Source organism: Vombatus ursinus, unplaced genomic scaffold, assembly GCF_900497805.2.
Source record: "Vombatus ursinus unplaced genomic scaffold, bare-nosed wombat genome assembly UNPS02014807.1, whole genome shotgun sequence".
Classification (NCBI taxonomy): domain Eukaryota; kingdom Metazoa; phylum Chordata; class Mammalia; order Diprotodontia; family Vombatidae; genus Vombatus; species Vombatus ursinus.
The window spans coordinates 7,818,031-7,833,207 of record NW_020954585.1 but is presented as its reverse complement, the minus strand read 5'-3'; the positions used below and the strand labels follow the sequence as shown (position 1 = coordinate 7,833,207).

Genomic DNA, 15,177 nt, shown 5'->3' with positions numbered 1-15,177 from the left:
TAAAATTCATATAACTTTACACTTATTGCAGCTAGGAGGACTTTCATGGTTCCTTGCCCTCCCTATATTCACCTTCCTCCTTTCCTGATATACATAGGTATATATACTTGTATCGTGTATGTAAATAGTTCTTTGCATGTTTTCTCTCCCAATAGCATGTGAACTCCTTGAAGGCAGAGGCTGTTTTTGCTTCTTGGTATCCCCATTTTAGCATAGTACATTAGTACATAGTGCTTAATGAATGCTTTTTGATGATCATGATAGTTTTTTTTTTAATGAGGCAATCAGGGTTAAGTGACTTGCCCAGGGTCACACAGCTAGTAAGTGTCAATTATCTGAGGCCGGTTTTGAACTGAGATCCTCCTTACTCAAGGGCCAGTACTCTATCCACTGAGCCACCTAGCTTCAGGCGATGACAGTTATTTTAACTGCATTAATCCTCGATTTCCATGACATAAAATTCCCTTCAACCAAAACAGATCAGCAACTGTTCTGCAATTTATAGTCAGTCCCAGAGAGTTGCTTGTGGAATTGAAGGATTAAGTTGCTTGGCAAGGATCAAGAAGTCAGTATGGGTAAGAGAAGTGATGCTCTAAACTCCAACTCCAGTGGGAAAATCCTAGTGAAAAAACAGGAAGTAGCACGTGCCAGGCAAATCACTACCACCATCACTTTGACCATCATCCCCCCTCAGAACCCAATGGAGATAGCCCAGGACTCTGAACCTAAGAATCCTGGGAATAGCACATTTTCCAGGTCATCCTGGGGAAGTAATCCTTATGACAATAAAGCATTGCTACTATTCCTGCAGGTGCTACAGCCACAGCTACTGAACACCCAGCGAAGAAACTTCTTTTATTACCAAAATGGTTTAACTTCAGAAATATACGTGATTTATCAGTGGAAAAAAAAAACCATTAAAGAAGAGGCATTACCACCCGATTTTCCACTGCACCCAAAGGACCATGGGATCCTTCCATGACTTGCAGCTGAAACCTTCCATGTGTTGTTTCCCCCATAAGAGCTTGGGAGCTAGGGCAAATTTTCCTTTGCGCATAGTAAGCGCTTTAATAAATGCTTTCTTCGTTCCACAGAACCTCATGGGCCTAAGCCAATTGCTATGGGGAAAACAGTACTGCGGAAAACAGGCACCCTTTTACACTCTGTAATGTAAATAAGTGTCTGCTCATTAAGACGTTCCCCAACCAAGTGATTCTTCAACAGAACAGCTTATTTTAAAACTAAAAACTCAATAATTCAATGCCAGGGGCTTTAAGTCAATCATCTTCTTCGTGCCCAAAAGTTGCTCCCAAATACTCTGCAGGTCTCCAGGTATCAGCAAACACTCAGCTGGTGCTTCAGAAAGTGAGGAAATGATCTCCATTTCCAATTAATCAAGGCGGGGTGGGGGATTTTAAGCAGTGTTATCTAACCTTCGGCAGCACAAAATTTCGGGACTTGGGCAGATTTGTCTCGGCCAAATCTTGAAGGGGCTTGAACAGGCGGGCGAGGCTGGTGCCGGAGAGGGAGGGAAGAAGGGTCTCCCTGCCTCCCTCCCGGCCCCCTCCCGGGAGACCAGGCCGGAGCCTGCCCCGGCTGCCGCCTGGGACAGTCCCCGCCCAAGACGGCCACGAGATATGCGGGGAGCAAAAGCAACAAGGGCTGCAGGGAGGTGGGCTCGGCTCGCTCCCCCGGAGCCAACCCAGAGCACGCAGGTCCCGCTTCCGGGTCAGGGGCGGGCGGGCCAAGCAGTTCCGGGGCGAGCTGCGGTTCCGGCGCTGTGCGGGCCCGCCGCGGATGCTGGGTCCGGGCGATCGGCGCTGAGGGGGGGTGGGGGGGAAGGAGGAGGAGACGGGGGCGGGTTCGAGGAGGCGGCGGCGCGGGAGGCGGCCCCCGGCGGGCGGCGGCGGCGGCGGCGGCGGCGGCGGCGGCCCATGGGGCGGGTGGCGTGAGGCCTCGGCGAGTCCCGGGGCCGGGGGGAGGGGGGAGGGGGGAGTGGGGACGGGGAGATGGATAAACTGACCATCATCTCAGGATGTCTCTTTTTGGCCGCGGATATCTTCGCCATCGCCAGCATCGCCAACCCCGACTGGATCAACACCGGGGAGTCCGCCGGTGAGCGGGCAGGGGGCGGGGCAGCGGGCCGGGCCGGGCCGGGGTGCGGGGAGTGCGGAGGGAAGAGAGCTGAGAGCCTAGGAGACGCTGGGGTTGAGGAGGAGAGAGAAGGGGAGAGGAGAGGGCTGAGGAGGAGAGAGAGGAAGGCTGAGGAGAAGACACAGGATGAGGAGGAGAGACTGGAACTGAGGAGAAGAGAAAAGAGATCAGAAGGAGAAATCTTCTGGCTGAGGAAGATGAGGAAGGGAGACTGAGAATGAGGAGGAGGGATGGGACAGAGGAGGAGAAGAGATCGGAAGAGAAGACTGGGGCTGAAAAGGATGAGGAGATCAGGAAGCTGCATCCTGGGCTGTGGAGGAGAAAGATCAGGAAGGGATGGACGCTGGAGCTGAGGAGGAAAAAGAGGGGAGGACACCGGGACTGAGAACAGAGCGAGGGGACACTGGAGCTGAAGAGGAGAGAGATCAGAAGGGGACCCTAGGGTGAGGAGGAGAATGATAAGATACCAGAGCTGAGGAGGGGGAAAGATCAGGGACTGAAGAGAACCGTGAGGAGGGCTGAGGAGAATGTAGAGGCAACACTGAGGCTGAGAAGAGGGCATTGACTGAAGAGGGGAGAGGGGCCGAGGAGGAAAATGAGACTGGCATGAGGAGAATGAAGGGGAGAGACTGAGCTGGATAAGAAAAGGAGGAGAGCATACCAGGGCTGAGGAGGAGGAGGATGAGGAGAGACTAGGACTGAGGAAAAGTGATGGACATTTAATGGAGGAAGAATGAGGTGAGCAGGGGACCTCAGTGGGGACTTGACTTATCTAGAGACAGAGAGGACCTGGCTTTAACCTTTCTTTCTTAAGGATGGAGGAGGGAGGGAAGAGGAGGTGCAAAGAATCTGAAAAAGTATGAAGTAATTGGAGATTGAAGGAAATGGGGGTGGGGGTGGGACTAGAGATCTGAAACACAGGTAAACAGGACTTTGGGTTTCTATGAGGGAGCCTGTAGAAAGGAAATCCTAAGGTCTGAGGGAGAAGGAAGCCTGTGAAGGAAGTGTAACAGAAGGGAGAAGGGGAGGTGGGCAAGGTGATCTGAATACTTAAATATGTTTTGCCCTTCAATTGAGAGATCTGAAAAAGCAAGGGAATGAAATTAGTACAAGTGATGTGTGTAGAAAGATGTGAGAGCTGGCAGGGCCTTGAAAAAGAACAGGGCCCAAAACTAGGGAGTTTCTACTGGGGAGAGGAGGCTAGGAGAGCTTGATATTGTCCTGAGTTATAGCAGCATATCAGAATCCTCTGCATCATCTCTACCTGCTTCTGCTTCTTGACAGATTTTGAATTACATGTAGATTCAGATTCTCCCTTTGAAGTGTGTGGTTATAATTTTGTTTCTAAGCCCAAATCTCATTTTATGGGGTATTTTTCATACTGATATCTCACAAAATAGAGATCCTAATAGTACTTTAAAAATTGAACAACACATTAGAATTGCAAAGTTTTCTAGTAACTGCAGAGCCTGATAGAAATTTCAAGGCTCTAGGCAAGTAGTCTCTGAAGTGTCTCAAGTGATTCTGCACTCAGTGTTTTCCATTCCGCTATCCCAACATTTGTGTGTTTGTTGTTGAGAATGGATTTTTGGAGAATATTCACTTTGTTTAGCTAATAATAAGAATAGAAGAGCTGACTAAAGTGGTTTTAATAGTGCGCTCACTTTAAAATTGTCAGTTCAGTAGATGTTATGGGGGATGGTGAAACATTAATCTCCAAAAATGATTTGTAAACATAAATGACTGCTTTATCAAACTTGTGAAGTGCTTCTTACTATTCAGCAATATTTTTAGCTCTTTCAAAAATGGCAGCAGGAAGGACATTTATTGCTTCCTTGGCAATGTACTTCACCTCTACTACCCTCTCCTCTCCGTTGGACCATGTAACTGAAAATCATGCTATCAGGTATTTTGCTTATTGGTAGAACACTGGTAGGATCCTGTTGGCTATTTGGCTTTAGCAAAGCTCAAAATTGCAAAATTTATGAAGAAGGTATTTAAGTAGTTTGAAACAAGCATGATATCATAGTCTTTTGTGCCTGAAAATGCTTCCAGTTCATACAGTTAAACCTGAAAAGACTAGCTCACGTTGTGGTGTTCTTTCTGTCTTGAGTTCTGTCTCTTGTAATGACTGGTTTGGTACCGCTTATGGGACCTTTTGCTATTTGTAGAACTTCTCTTGGCCTATTAAGCCCCCAGAGATATGTAAAGCAAAAGAAAGTTGTAGAAATGATCGAGAGAAAAGTTCCAGAGGCTGATGATACAAATCCAAGACTTCTATTTCTAGGATTTGGGGAGAAAGTTTAACCTTATTCCAATAAAACTTTTCTTTGCTGAAGTAGTACTTGCCTTTATATAGAACTATATAGGATATAGTCAGCAATCATCCACTTTGCAATTGCAGTCTTTAGAATCCCAGTTTCAGAAATAAAGCCTTATCAAAAAATTATGTTCTCAGAAGGACAAAACTGGTGACTAATAAAAATTAATACATCTCTAAAAGGCACTGGCCTCTGTAGTTCCATGGTATCGTTGAGTAGTTAAAAAGCGAAATTTAAGCTGTTGGTAGACATTGTTGGAAATAAGGCACTATCAGGGAGAATAAGCCCAGGCCTAAAATTAATATAGGATAAGGCTATAGGTATTGAACTCATTATTTTATTGGTGTAGATCAATAGTTCTCAAACTTTTTGGTGTCAGGACCCTGTTAGAGTTTTTAAAATTATTGAGGAACCTTCCCCCAAAGAGCTTTTGTTAATGTGGGTTATATCTATGGATATTTATTGTATTAGAAATGAAAATGTCTTAGTATTATTTTGAAAATGGTTTTGACCTCCCTGCAAGGGGATCTCCAGGAGTTTCTGGAGCACATTTTGAGAAACACTGGTGAGTTGAGCCATGGTTTGAGTTCCCACTGAAGAACTTCCTATACCAATGCAACTTGTAAGTCTTAGAGACTTGCCTAGAGGTTAAATGACTTGCCCAGAGTCACATAGCCAGCATTGTTATGAGGAAGATAAATTTGTAATTCTCAATTGACAATACTGCCATAGTTATGTGTTTGGAACAGTAGTTAAATTGAGCTAAGGCAAATGTGGTTTAAAACATCATGAAAAGACAGGTAGGTCAGCTTCCCAAAATTTAGGTTATTATTGTAAGTATGTGAACTGTCTCATAGACCTACCTCTGTAGGTTTTGTGTGTTCTGTTTATCTTAATGCTGCAGAGACACAGGAAATTCATCCCTCCACGCTGTGTTTATTGTTTTACATAGAAAGGAAAATGAAATAACATATTTGGGAGCTCAGAGTTGACTGAAGACATCATATTGTATTAACATATGGATTGATTTAAAGAGATTTCAAGATGTAATCAAACCAAGAGATTAAAATTTTAAATAGTATATGTAGAAAAATATTTTTTAAATGAACATTTAATAGTTTAATTGGTAGTTTAATGAAATTTAATAGGTAGTTCAATGAAAACCTAGGTGGGATTTTAAAATTTTAATAGTATAAACAAAAAAAAACACATGGGACGTGAAAGTGGTATCATTAAGGAGTTCTACAGTACTCGTTGATTTTTGTTTCTGCCTATGCTGAGAAGAGCCATTTTCACATTTTGTTTCTTGTGTGCTGATGATACAAATCTAAGACTTCTGTTTCTAAGATTTGGGGAGAAAATTTAACCTTATTCCAATAAAACTTTTCTTTGTTGAAATAGTGTTTGCCTTTATCGTTTTTTAGATTAGTTAAAAAGCTTTCAGTGGAAGAGGGAAGTTTTAGGTGCCAGTCCTAAAATTATTTCATCTCTTACTTTATTTATACTGTAATTCTTCTTGTCTTTAAAGAATTTAAAGACATCATTACTTGAGGAATCGTTTTGAAGTTTAAAGAGTTAATTTTTGTAAAGTGATGAGCTCAGTAAAATGGCTTTTGGTGATTAAAAACCTGCTCGGTTTTTAAAGGAATCTTTTATTGAAAGATTCCTGTTCATAGGAGGAATTCAGTAGCCATCTTTTGGCAGGACTATACCATCAATAAACCTTCCTTGAGCAAATGGGATCTCCTCAGGAAGAGTCCACAGCTTTCCCCAGGAGACTACTGCAGTGCAGGGAGGAGTTCTTTATGTCTAGTCAGAATTTTTCTTCTAATAGTTGAAAGCCATTTATTTTTGCTTCATTCTCAGGGAAATTCATTATAATTTTCCCAACAACATCCTTCATGTCATCTTCCCTCCTAAAACAATAAGCATTTACTAAATGTTTACCATGTGTAAAGGCACTGTGCTAAGCCCTGGGCATATAAGGCAAAGGCAAAATTATAGTCCCTGCCCAAAGGGTGCTCATAATTGAAGGGCAAAACACACTTAAATATTTAGGTCAGGGCATCTTACCTATCTCCCTTTCTCCTCTTATCCCCTTAACAACCTTCTGTTGTACTTTCTTCACAAGCTTCCTTTCCATTCTTCAGACCCCAGAATTTTTTCCCTACAAGCCCCCTTACTGAAATGCAGAGTCTGGTTTACCTTGTGTTTCAGATCTCTAGAATATATTTCGTCTGTACATAGTAAATTGGAGATGATCTTAGAGAGAAGAAAATAGCAATTGGGGGACTGAAAAAATTTGTAGAAGGTGGAATTTGAGCTGAGATTTGAGGGAAGCTAGAAGGCTAATATGAAGGAGAGAGATGATTCCAGGCATGAGAACAGCTGATGAAAAGTCATGGAGGCAGGAGATGGAGTGCTGTAGGCAAGTTACAGCAAGACAGCCACTATTGCTGGATCTTAGAGTATGTTGAAAGAAGTATGGTGTAAAGAGACTGGAAAGGTAGGAAGGGGCCAGATTTTCAAGAGTTTTAAAAGCCAAATAGAAGATTTTATATTTGAACCTAAAGGTAATAGGGAGCTACTGGACTTTGGGTAGGGGAGTAGTATGGTCAGACCTGCACTTTAGGGAGGTGAATTTGGCAGCTAGGTAGAGAAGGAACTTGAGGGAGAGACTTGAGAGTTGGAGACCAACCACAAGGCTTTTGTATTAGTCCTTGTATAAGGTAATGAGGGTATGCACCAGGGTGGTGGCTGTGTGAATAGAGAGGAGGTGTGTGAGAGATGTTGTGAAGGTATAGTCAACAGGCTTTGGCAACAGATTGGATATGGTGGTGGGGGATGGGGAGGTAAGTGAGTGAAGAGTCAAGGATGATATCTAGATTGGGAGCTAGGGTGACTGGAAAGATGAATGGTGACCTCAGCAGTAAAAGAGAAATTCAAAAGAGGGGAGGATTTTGGAAGAAAGGTAATGACATTCTGTTTAGGATATATTTGAGTTTAAAATGTCTGCCAGACATTCAATTTTAGATGTCTCTTTCACAGTTGGATACTAGAGGTCAGAAGAGAAGTTATCTATTGATAAACAAAACTGAGAATCATCTGCATAGAGATGATAATTGAATCCCTGGGAGCTGATGAGATCACCAAGTGAACTAGTACAGAGAAAAGGACCCAGGACAGACTCTTGGGAGGACACCCATAGTTAGAAACAGAATTCTTTCAGGTGTGACAAGTGAGGATGAAGATCCAAGAAAGGAGACCGAGAAGGAGCAATCTGACTGGTAGGAGGAGAATCAGAAAAATATAGTGTTACAAAAACCTAGCTAGAGAGGAGCTAGGTGAAGCGGTATCAAGGGCTGCAAAGAAGTCAAGAAAGTTGAAGATTGAGAAAAGGCTGTGAAATTTGGCAGTTGAAAGATTTTTGGAGGGAGCAGTTTCAGTATTTAAGGTTGGAAGCCAGACTTCAAGGGGGTTTAGAAGAGAGTGAGAAGAGAGAAAGTGGAGGCACCAGTTGTAGATGGCTTTTGAAAGGAATTTAGCCATAAAAGGGAGGAGAGATATAGGACAATTGCTAAGGGAGAGATGGTCAGGATCAAGTAAAGGTTTTTTTTTAGAGGATAGGTGATACTTAAGTGTGTTTGCAGACAACAGGGAAGCACCCAGTAGACAGGGAAAGATTGAAGCTTAGTGGGACAGTTGGGATAATAAGGGGGTAATCTTCTGGAGGAGATCGAATAGAATGGTATGAAGGGGGTATGTGGAGGGGTTTGCCTTGGCAAAGGGAATGGGCCACCTCTTCATGTGATACAGGGTGATTGGGCTAGATAAATAAATCTGAGTATCTTCTGCATAGGGATGATAATTGAATCAGTGGAAGCTGACAAGATTACAAAGAGCAGAGGTAGAGGGAGAAGAGAAAAAGTTAATTTATTTGAATTAAAGTTTATAATTTTATACTTTATAATAATTTTCATATTTTTAAAAGTATCACTTAGTCTAATGTAATGGTCATTTCTTTAACCCAAAACTTCTCATCCTTTTATGAAGAAGAGTTACTTTTTCTTTCCCCCAAAATTTGAGGTCTGCTGGGTAAATGGCATGTGTGTAAGAGGGAGGGGGACTTGTGTGTTATTGCCAGTTGTACTTCCCTGTTGGGAATCCTGGAACCTTTCAAGTCATGGTAGATCCCAGTTAACTGATTAGATATTCCTGCTGTAAGCAATCAATAAGAAATTAAAAGTTGCAGTAATTTAAAACCTGATAAATAACTCCATTTTCCAGAGTAGTGATGACATCAGTTATCCCAAAGATACTTTGGTATGAGGGATGTTGTCAGTAATCTGAGTGGTCATTAAAAACATTTACTCGATTCATTTTAGTTTTATTAAATTGACCAGAAGTACTGGAAAATATAGAAATCTCTGTACCCTATAGTAACAGAAATCTTTAGGCAAGCATACTTAAATGTTTTAAGGAATGTTGACAGTAAAGATAAGGAGGGTGATGGGTGAGTAGACCTGTGATTTTATTATGTTGCTCTCTGGGATAGAGATAGCTAGCAGACAACTGATGAGCAGCACATGCAGTGAGTTGTGGAGGAGGAGGGTTGGGAACCTATATTAGCAGACACAAGTAACAAATGGAGATTGGCAAAAAGAACTTGGAAAGGCAGGAAGATAAATGGTATGGAATCATGTTAGCTTCTAGATTGAAAAAGCTGAGCATGTTTAATGAAACATTTGATTCATCATAGCTTTCTGAACAACCCTCTCAGAACTTATATGTGAAAAGAAATGTGTTCAGGAAGTCTTAGTCTCATCTTGAAAGCTTTGGCCTGCACTGTCCATCTCACATCAGAGCCACATATATCTGTGTGTGTGTGTGTGTGTGTGTGTGTGTGTGTGTGTGTGTGTATGTATACGTATATATACATATACATACACACACACACATATATACATATATTTATTCTTATTCTTAATATATATTTGTTTCAGAAGAAAAATAGTTGATTTCAAGTGATTGTTATTTCAAAGTGTTCCCATTTTGAATAGAGCTTTCTTGTGTCTGAAACCCAGCAGGGTTCATTCAATCTGAGAAGAGAGACTACATTTTTATCAGTGATTTAGTGCTTATTGGGACATATGCAAATATATTGAGAAATGACCAGTTTTTATACTTAGCTGGAGCAGATAGAAGAGGATTTCAAAGCAGGAAGGCTTTTTAAAATTTGTGAAACTGAAACTTTTAATGTTTTTTTTAGCTGACTTTTTCTTTTAGGTTGAATTTATCCTATTTTCAGGCATTCTGAGTTTTTCAGGTGGGTATGGGTATTGAAACAGGATATTCTCTAGAGCTCTTTTAACTCAGATTTTTTAAAAAAGATGTGTTTAGAAGTTCACAGTTTATAAAGTTTTTTAGTTAGTTGAGAATCAAAGAGAGAATTTGACCAATAATTACTAAATTTAAAAATCCTCTCCAGTCTGAAAATCAGCTTTGAAATGGACAAAATATCTATTTCCTCATGGAAATCTGGCCAAGTAATAACTACTTGCAGTTCCAGCTTTAAGGATAAGAACTCTTCTGGTTGTCAGGACAGTTTCTGAAAATGAATTTTTATCTATTTCATGGCTTTATTCCAATGCATAGTTACATAGTGGGCCATATTGTAAAATCTCACGCTTTCTACTCAGGCAATTAATGAAGTGTTGATGTTTGTGAAATTGTTAGAGTGTAAATTAACAACTTAGTCATGCAACTTGAATGAGTAATTATTCACACAGTGACCTTGTTTTATACCTTTCATCTAAGTAGCCCAAGAGATAAGGCTGTGCAGTGACAGGATTGACTATATAAAGGTGGTAAATTTCATATTTGCATCTTAAATTATTTGTAATGGCTTATGTGTTACATTTATTTCCCTCTGGTGGTCAAATGTTTTTCTGTGCAAGCTCTGGTGGTATTCAGATTATTCCAGGTATTTTGTATCTTGTCTGATAAGCCTGTCCCGATTAGTTGTATAACAGATTCTATATTTGAAGAGGTAAAATTTAGGTGAACCTTAGTCTTAGTCCTTGCTCTGGGGGGGTGGCAAGACTAACATTATTATTAGAGTACCAGAGAAGAATGGACAAGTTCAAATGGACAAGGGCATATCAAAAACCATTCGTGCACCCCATGGGTTAGTGTTTTTACCCTGTGCTGTTTAGTCAGTTAGATAGCCATTATTAAGTACCTATTATATGCCAAGCACTGTGCTAAGCTAAGCTAATTCTAAGAAAGGCAAAAAACAGTCCCTGCTGTCCAAGAGCTCATGGTCTTTTAAATAGGAGAGACAAATATCCAAACAACTATGTACAAACAAGATATAAATAGGTAAATTGGAAGGAGTTTTAGAGGGAAGGCACTAAGGTTAAGGAGAACTGGGAAAGGCTGCTTGCAGAAAGCTGGACTTTAGCTGAAACCTAAAGGAAGCTAAAAGGTAGATCTGAGAATTCTAAGCATGGGGACAACCAGTGAAAATGCTGAGTCCAGAGATGGAGTATCATATGAGGAACAGCAGGGAGGCCTTTGTCACTCAATTGCAAAATACACGGAGAGGAGTAAAGTGGGAAAATACCAGGTTACAAAGGGCTTTGAAAACCAAACAGAGAATTTTATATTTGATCCTGGATGTGATAGGAGCCACTGGAGTTTATAAAAGGGTGATATGGTCAAACCTATGCTTAAGGAAGATCAGTTTGAGAGCAGAGTAGATAGATGGAAGTGAGGAAAGACTTAAGGCAGTGAAAATAATCATCACACTATTGTAAATAGTCCAGGTATGAGGCAACGAGGGCCTGTAATAAGGTGGTTGTAGTGTCAGAGAAGGATACATGTAGACCTTATGAAGGTTAAAAACTAGAAGACTTGACAACTTAATGGAAATGAGGGATGAGTGAGAGTGAAGAATTTAGGATGACGCCTAGGTTGGGAACCTTTGTGACTGAGAGAATGGTGGTACCATCAGCTGTAATGGGGAAATTGAGAAATGGGAAGGTTTGAGGGACAAAGATAATGAATTCAGTTTTGTACACACTGGTTTTAAGACATTCAATTCAAGATGTCTAATAGGCAGTTGGAGATGTGAAACTGGATGTGGGGAGAAAGGTTAGGACTAGATAAATAGATCTGAGAATCATTTCTAGAGATGATAATTAAAACCATGAGAACTGATCAGATCATAAATATGAAAGAAAAGAGGGCCCAAGACACAGTCTTGGGGAATGCCCACTGTTATTGGGTGTGTGAGATGAAGATCTAGTGCAGATGGTATTCTCATCAGATTTGCAAATGACACAAAGTTGGGAGAGATAGCTACCATAGTTTTACATAGATACCTACACAGTCAGATTCCAAAAGAATTTTGACACGCTAGAAAAACTCAATTAGACACTTGCCACTACATAAGGATTCCTACAGGCCACATATTGACTTAGAAAATCACATATTAATCTATCTATGTTTTATTTATCAGCATTCATTGTATTTTTATTTATTTTGTAAAATATTTCCCAATTACATTTTAATCTATTTGGGGCTACACTCAGGAATGTCGTGGGCCACATGTAGCCATGTTTGACTCCTCTGGCCTGAAACATTGAATAGAATATAATAAAGTGAAATTCAATAGGAATAAATGTAGTCTTGTGCTTAGATACAAAAACATTAACTTTACAAGCATAAGGTGAGGAAGACATGAATAGATAGCAATTGTTCTAAAAAAGATCTAGAGGTTTTAGTGGACTGCAAGCACAATATGAGCCATATATGCAATGTGGCACCCAAAAAAGCTAATGAGATCTTGGGCTATATTAAGAGAGGCATAGTTTCCAGAAATAAGCAGGTGTTAGTCCCACTATACTCTGTTCTTGTCAGACTTCATCTGGAGTATTATGTTCAGTACTGGCCACTGTAGTTTAAGGAGGACATCAATAAACTGTAGCATTCCCAAAAGAGGGCAACTGGGAATGGTGAGGGGCCTTGAACACATGATGTATAAGGACTGATTGAAGGAAGTAATAAGCATGATTATCATGGAGATAACTCAGGGTGAACCTATCAATAGTTGAAGGATTATAGGAGATGGATTATACTTGCTGTTCAGAATCAGGAACAAATTACAAAGAGGAAAATTTAGGCTTGATATCAGGAAAAACTTAACAACAATTTGAACTGTTCAAAAGGGAAATAGGCTTCCTCAAGAGGTTGTGGGTTCCTCCTCCTTGGGAGGTCTTCATGCATAGGCTGGACAACTATCTGTCATGTAGGGTATAGCGGATATTCTTTTTGTGTATGGGCTGGACTATGTGGCTGCTGAGGTCCCTTCTACCTCGTAAATTATGTGATTCTGTAAGATTTACATTGAAAATATTGTGCATGTGAATTTTTAATCACAATTTTTAGCAGTGCTATGTCCATAGAAACTTCTCCATAAAGATACTATATGTGGCATGATTAAGTAGAATATGCTTCTTTAGCATCTGTTGCTTTAGAATTGAAAGGATTAAGAATTCCTTTATTAGTATAAAATGTATATACATCTATATATGTGTACATATTGACCTTATGCAAAAATAATAATAGTTGGCATTTATATAATACTTTAAGATTGTGTTTATATGAAATCTCACAGCAAAGTTTGTCATTATAATTCAATTTTGAAATAAACTGATATTTCCTTGGATCATTACTAAATTATGTTTACTTATGTAATAAATGTATGTATCTTTGCATATGTATATGTAAATTAATACATATGAGGAATCATATGGGGGTTCAGTTTTATTCTAGCTTTGCTATAAATAAAAGGTCACATTTGGCTTTGCAACACTTGCTGCTGTGTACATTGAGCAAAATGACAGCTGGTGAATTTTAATATGGAGCTGTTCAACTCCAGACCATGACCTTATCTTTAGAGAATGAGAAAAAGTAAAGTAGAAACTCGGTTACATCAAGCAAGAAATGTGAGAGAGGAGTGTTTCATGAGACTTTGCCTTTTCTAATGTAATCACAGCTGAATCCTTCACTTGGAGCATTAGATTAAGTTTCAGCCTTGGTAATAGAAGCTCTTTCCAGGTGTGGATAGACTATGCTCCTGTCAGTTTTGTTGATCAGGAAATAACTGCTCTTTATTTTTTTTTACTTCCCAAGGGTCTCTTAGGTCCTCTGTTTTGGATTACCAGTGACATAATTTCAGAACATTTACTGAAAAGAGCTAGAAAAGGTAGCTGTATCCTGTAGATCCTACAATGCCACTTCTTTCTCAATACTGACTGACAGATTTTTAATTTATTGCAAATTCCAATCTCTCTCTCTGTTGCCATCAGTCAGCAACCTCTCTTCCTTTGAGGTTCACTCTAGCCAGTTATATCACTCAATCTAGATTCTGATGACAGTAATCTACTAGTCATTTCCTTTCTCAAGGGGTTCATTGCCTAGCTCAGTCTTCCTTTTCCCTTATCCCCAGTACCTCCTTGTACTAGGGGGCTAATACATGCTGATGTTCCCTGAAAATAGCCTCCCAGTTTCTTAGTCTCATTAATTCCCATGGCCTTTTCCCCACTACAGCTACCCACAGAGGTATAAAAATGGTCTCACTCTTGATCATCATATACATCATACACAAGTATTCCTCTTCCATGTTGAGAATTCAGAAATTCCTTTGACTATAATATTCTATAATTCCATCTCTCCCTGTGCCATCCGTTTTCCTAAATTTAATCTTCATCCTTACCATGCTCTCTAGTCCTTCCACTCCTGTATTCTCCCAGTATATTACCATTGCACTAGTAGTGGTAATATTTTTTTCTCTTCCAATTCTCAGCACTATAGCTAACCAGTTCAACACCACATTCCTCTGCTGTCAATTCCCTTGCCACCTTGTCCTGTCACCACTCATGCTTTACCTAATTTCAACCCTGAATTACTTCCACCATCACTTTCTCTATTCCCATTTATGTGTTGTGCTAGAGGAAGTCAGGCAACTGTGCTAAAAATACTACAGATTTAAGTTATCTAATCTCAACTGACCTTTCACTCTTCCCTAGTTGATTTTGTATTTCTTTACCTATAAAGGCTGTTCCATATTATATATTCTTTCCTGAAGCTTTCCTTCCACCTTTGCCTCCTACTTTCTTAGAAGACTTTGACTCATAATTTACTGAAAAAATAAATTCCCTTCTTCTTGATCTTTCTCTACTCCCCTTTTCTACATTTCAAAACTATCTGATATTATTATTCCCAGTTATCTGCTTTTACTGTAATTTCTGATAAAGAGATGGTCCTTTTCCTCACCCAGGTCTGTCCTTCTATATGTATATACCCTTGATCCCATACCTTTCTGTCTAATATGGCAGATTTTCCACAAAATCATAAAATTTGTAGTGGGTTTGGTACAGTGCTTGACATACAATAGGTGCTTAGTAGATGTTTTTGCCTTCCGCTTGTATCCGTCTTCTCCCATTCTGTGGACTCCTTCACAGCTGCCTACAAATATGCCTAGATGTGTTCTTTAAAAAACAAAAACAAAACCTCACTGGATCCTACCTTTCTCTCTTGTACTATCGTCCTATATTTCTCCTCCTTTTCAGAGCCGAACTCCTAGAAAAAGCTGTTCACAATCATTGCTTGACTTTCCTCTTCTCTAATTTCTCAA

At 40.2% G+C, this 15,177-nt stretch overlaps 1 protein-coding gene across 2 annotated transcripts in view; it reads left to right on the top strand.

Moving 5' to 3' along the window:
• The first annotated feature begins 2,004 nt into the window (after positions 1-2,004).
• Positions 2,005-15,177, top strand: part of LOC114052318 (uncharacterized protein C16orf52 homolog B) — a 72,598-nt gene continuing 59,425 nt past the window's right edge. For both annotated transcript variants that reach the window (XM_027874867.1, XM_027874866.1), the window contains exon 1: positions 2,005-2,115. In XM_027874867.1, the coding sequence (XP_027730668.1) occupies positions 2,010-2,115 (106 nt within the window). In that variant the 5' untranslated portion in view covers positions 2,005-2,009. The remainder of the gene's footprint in view (positions 2,116-15,177) is intronic.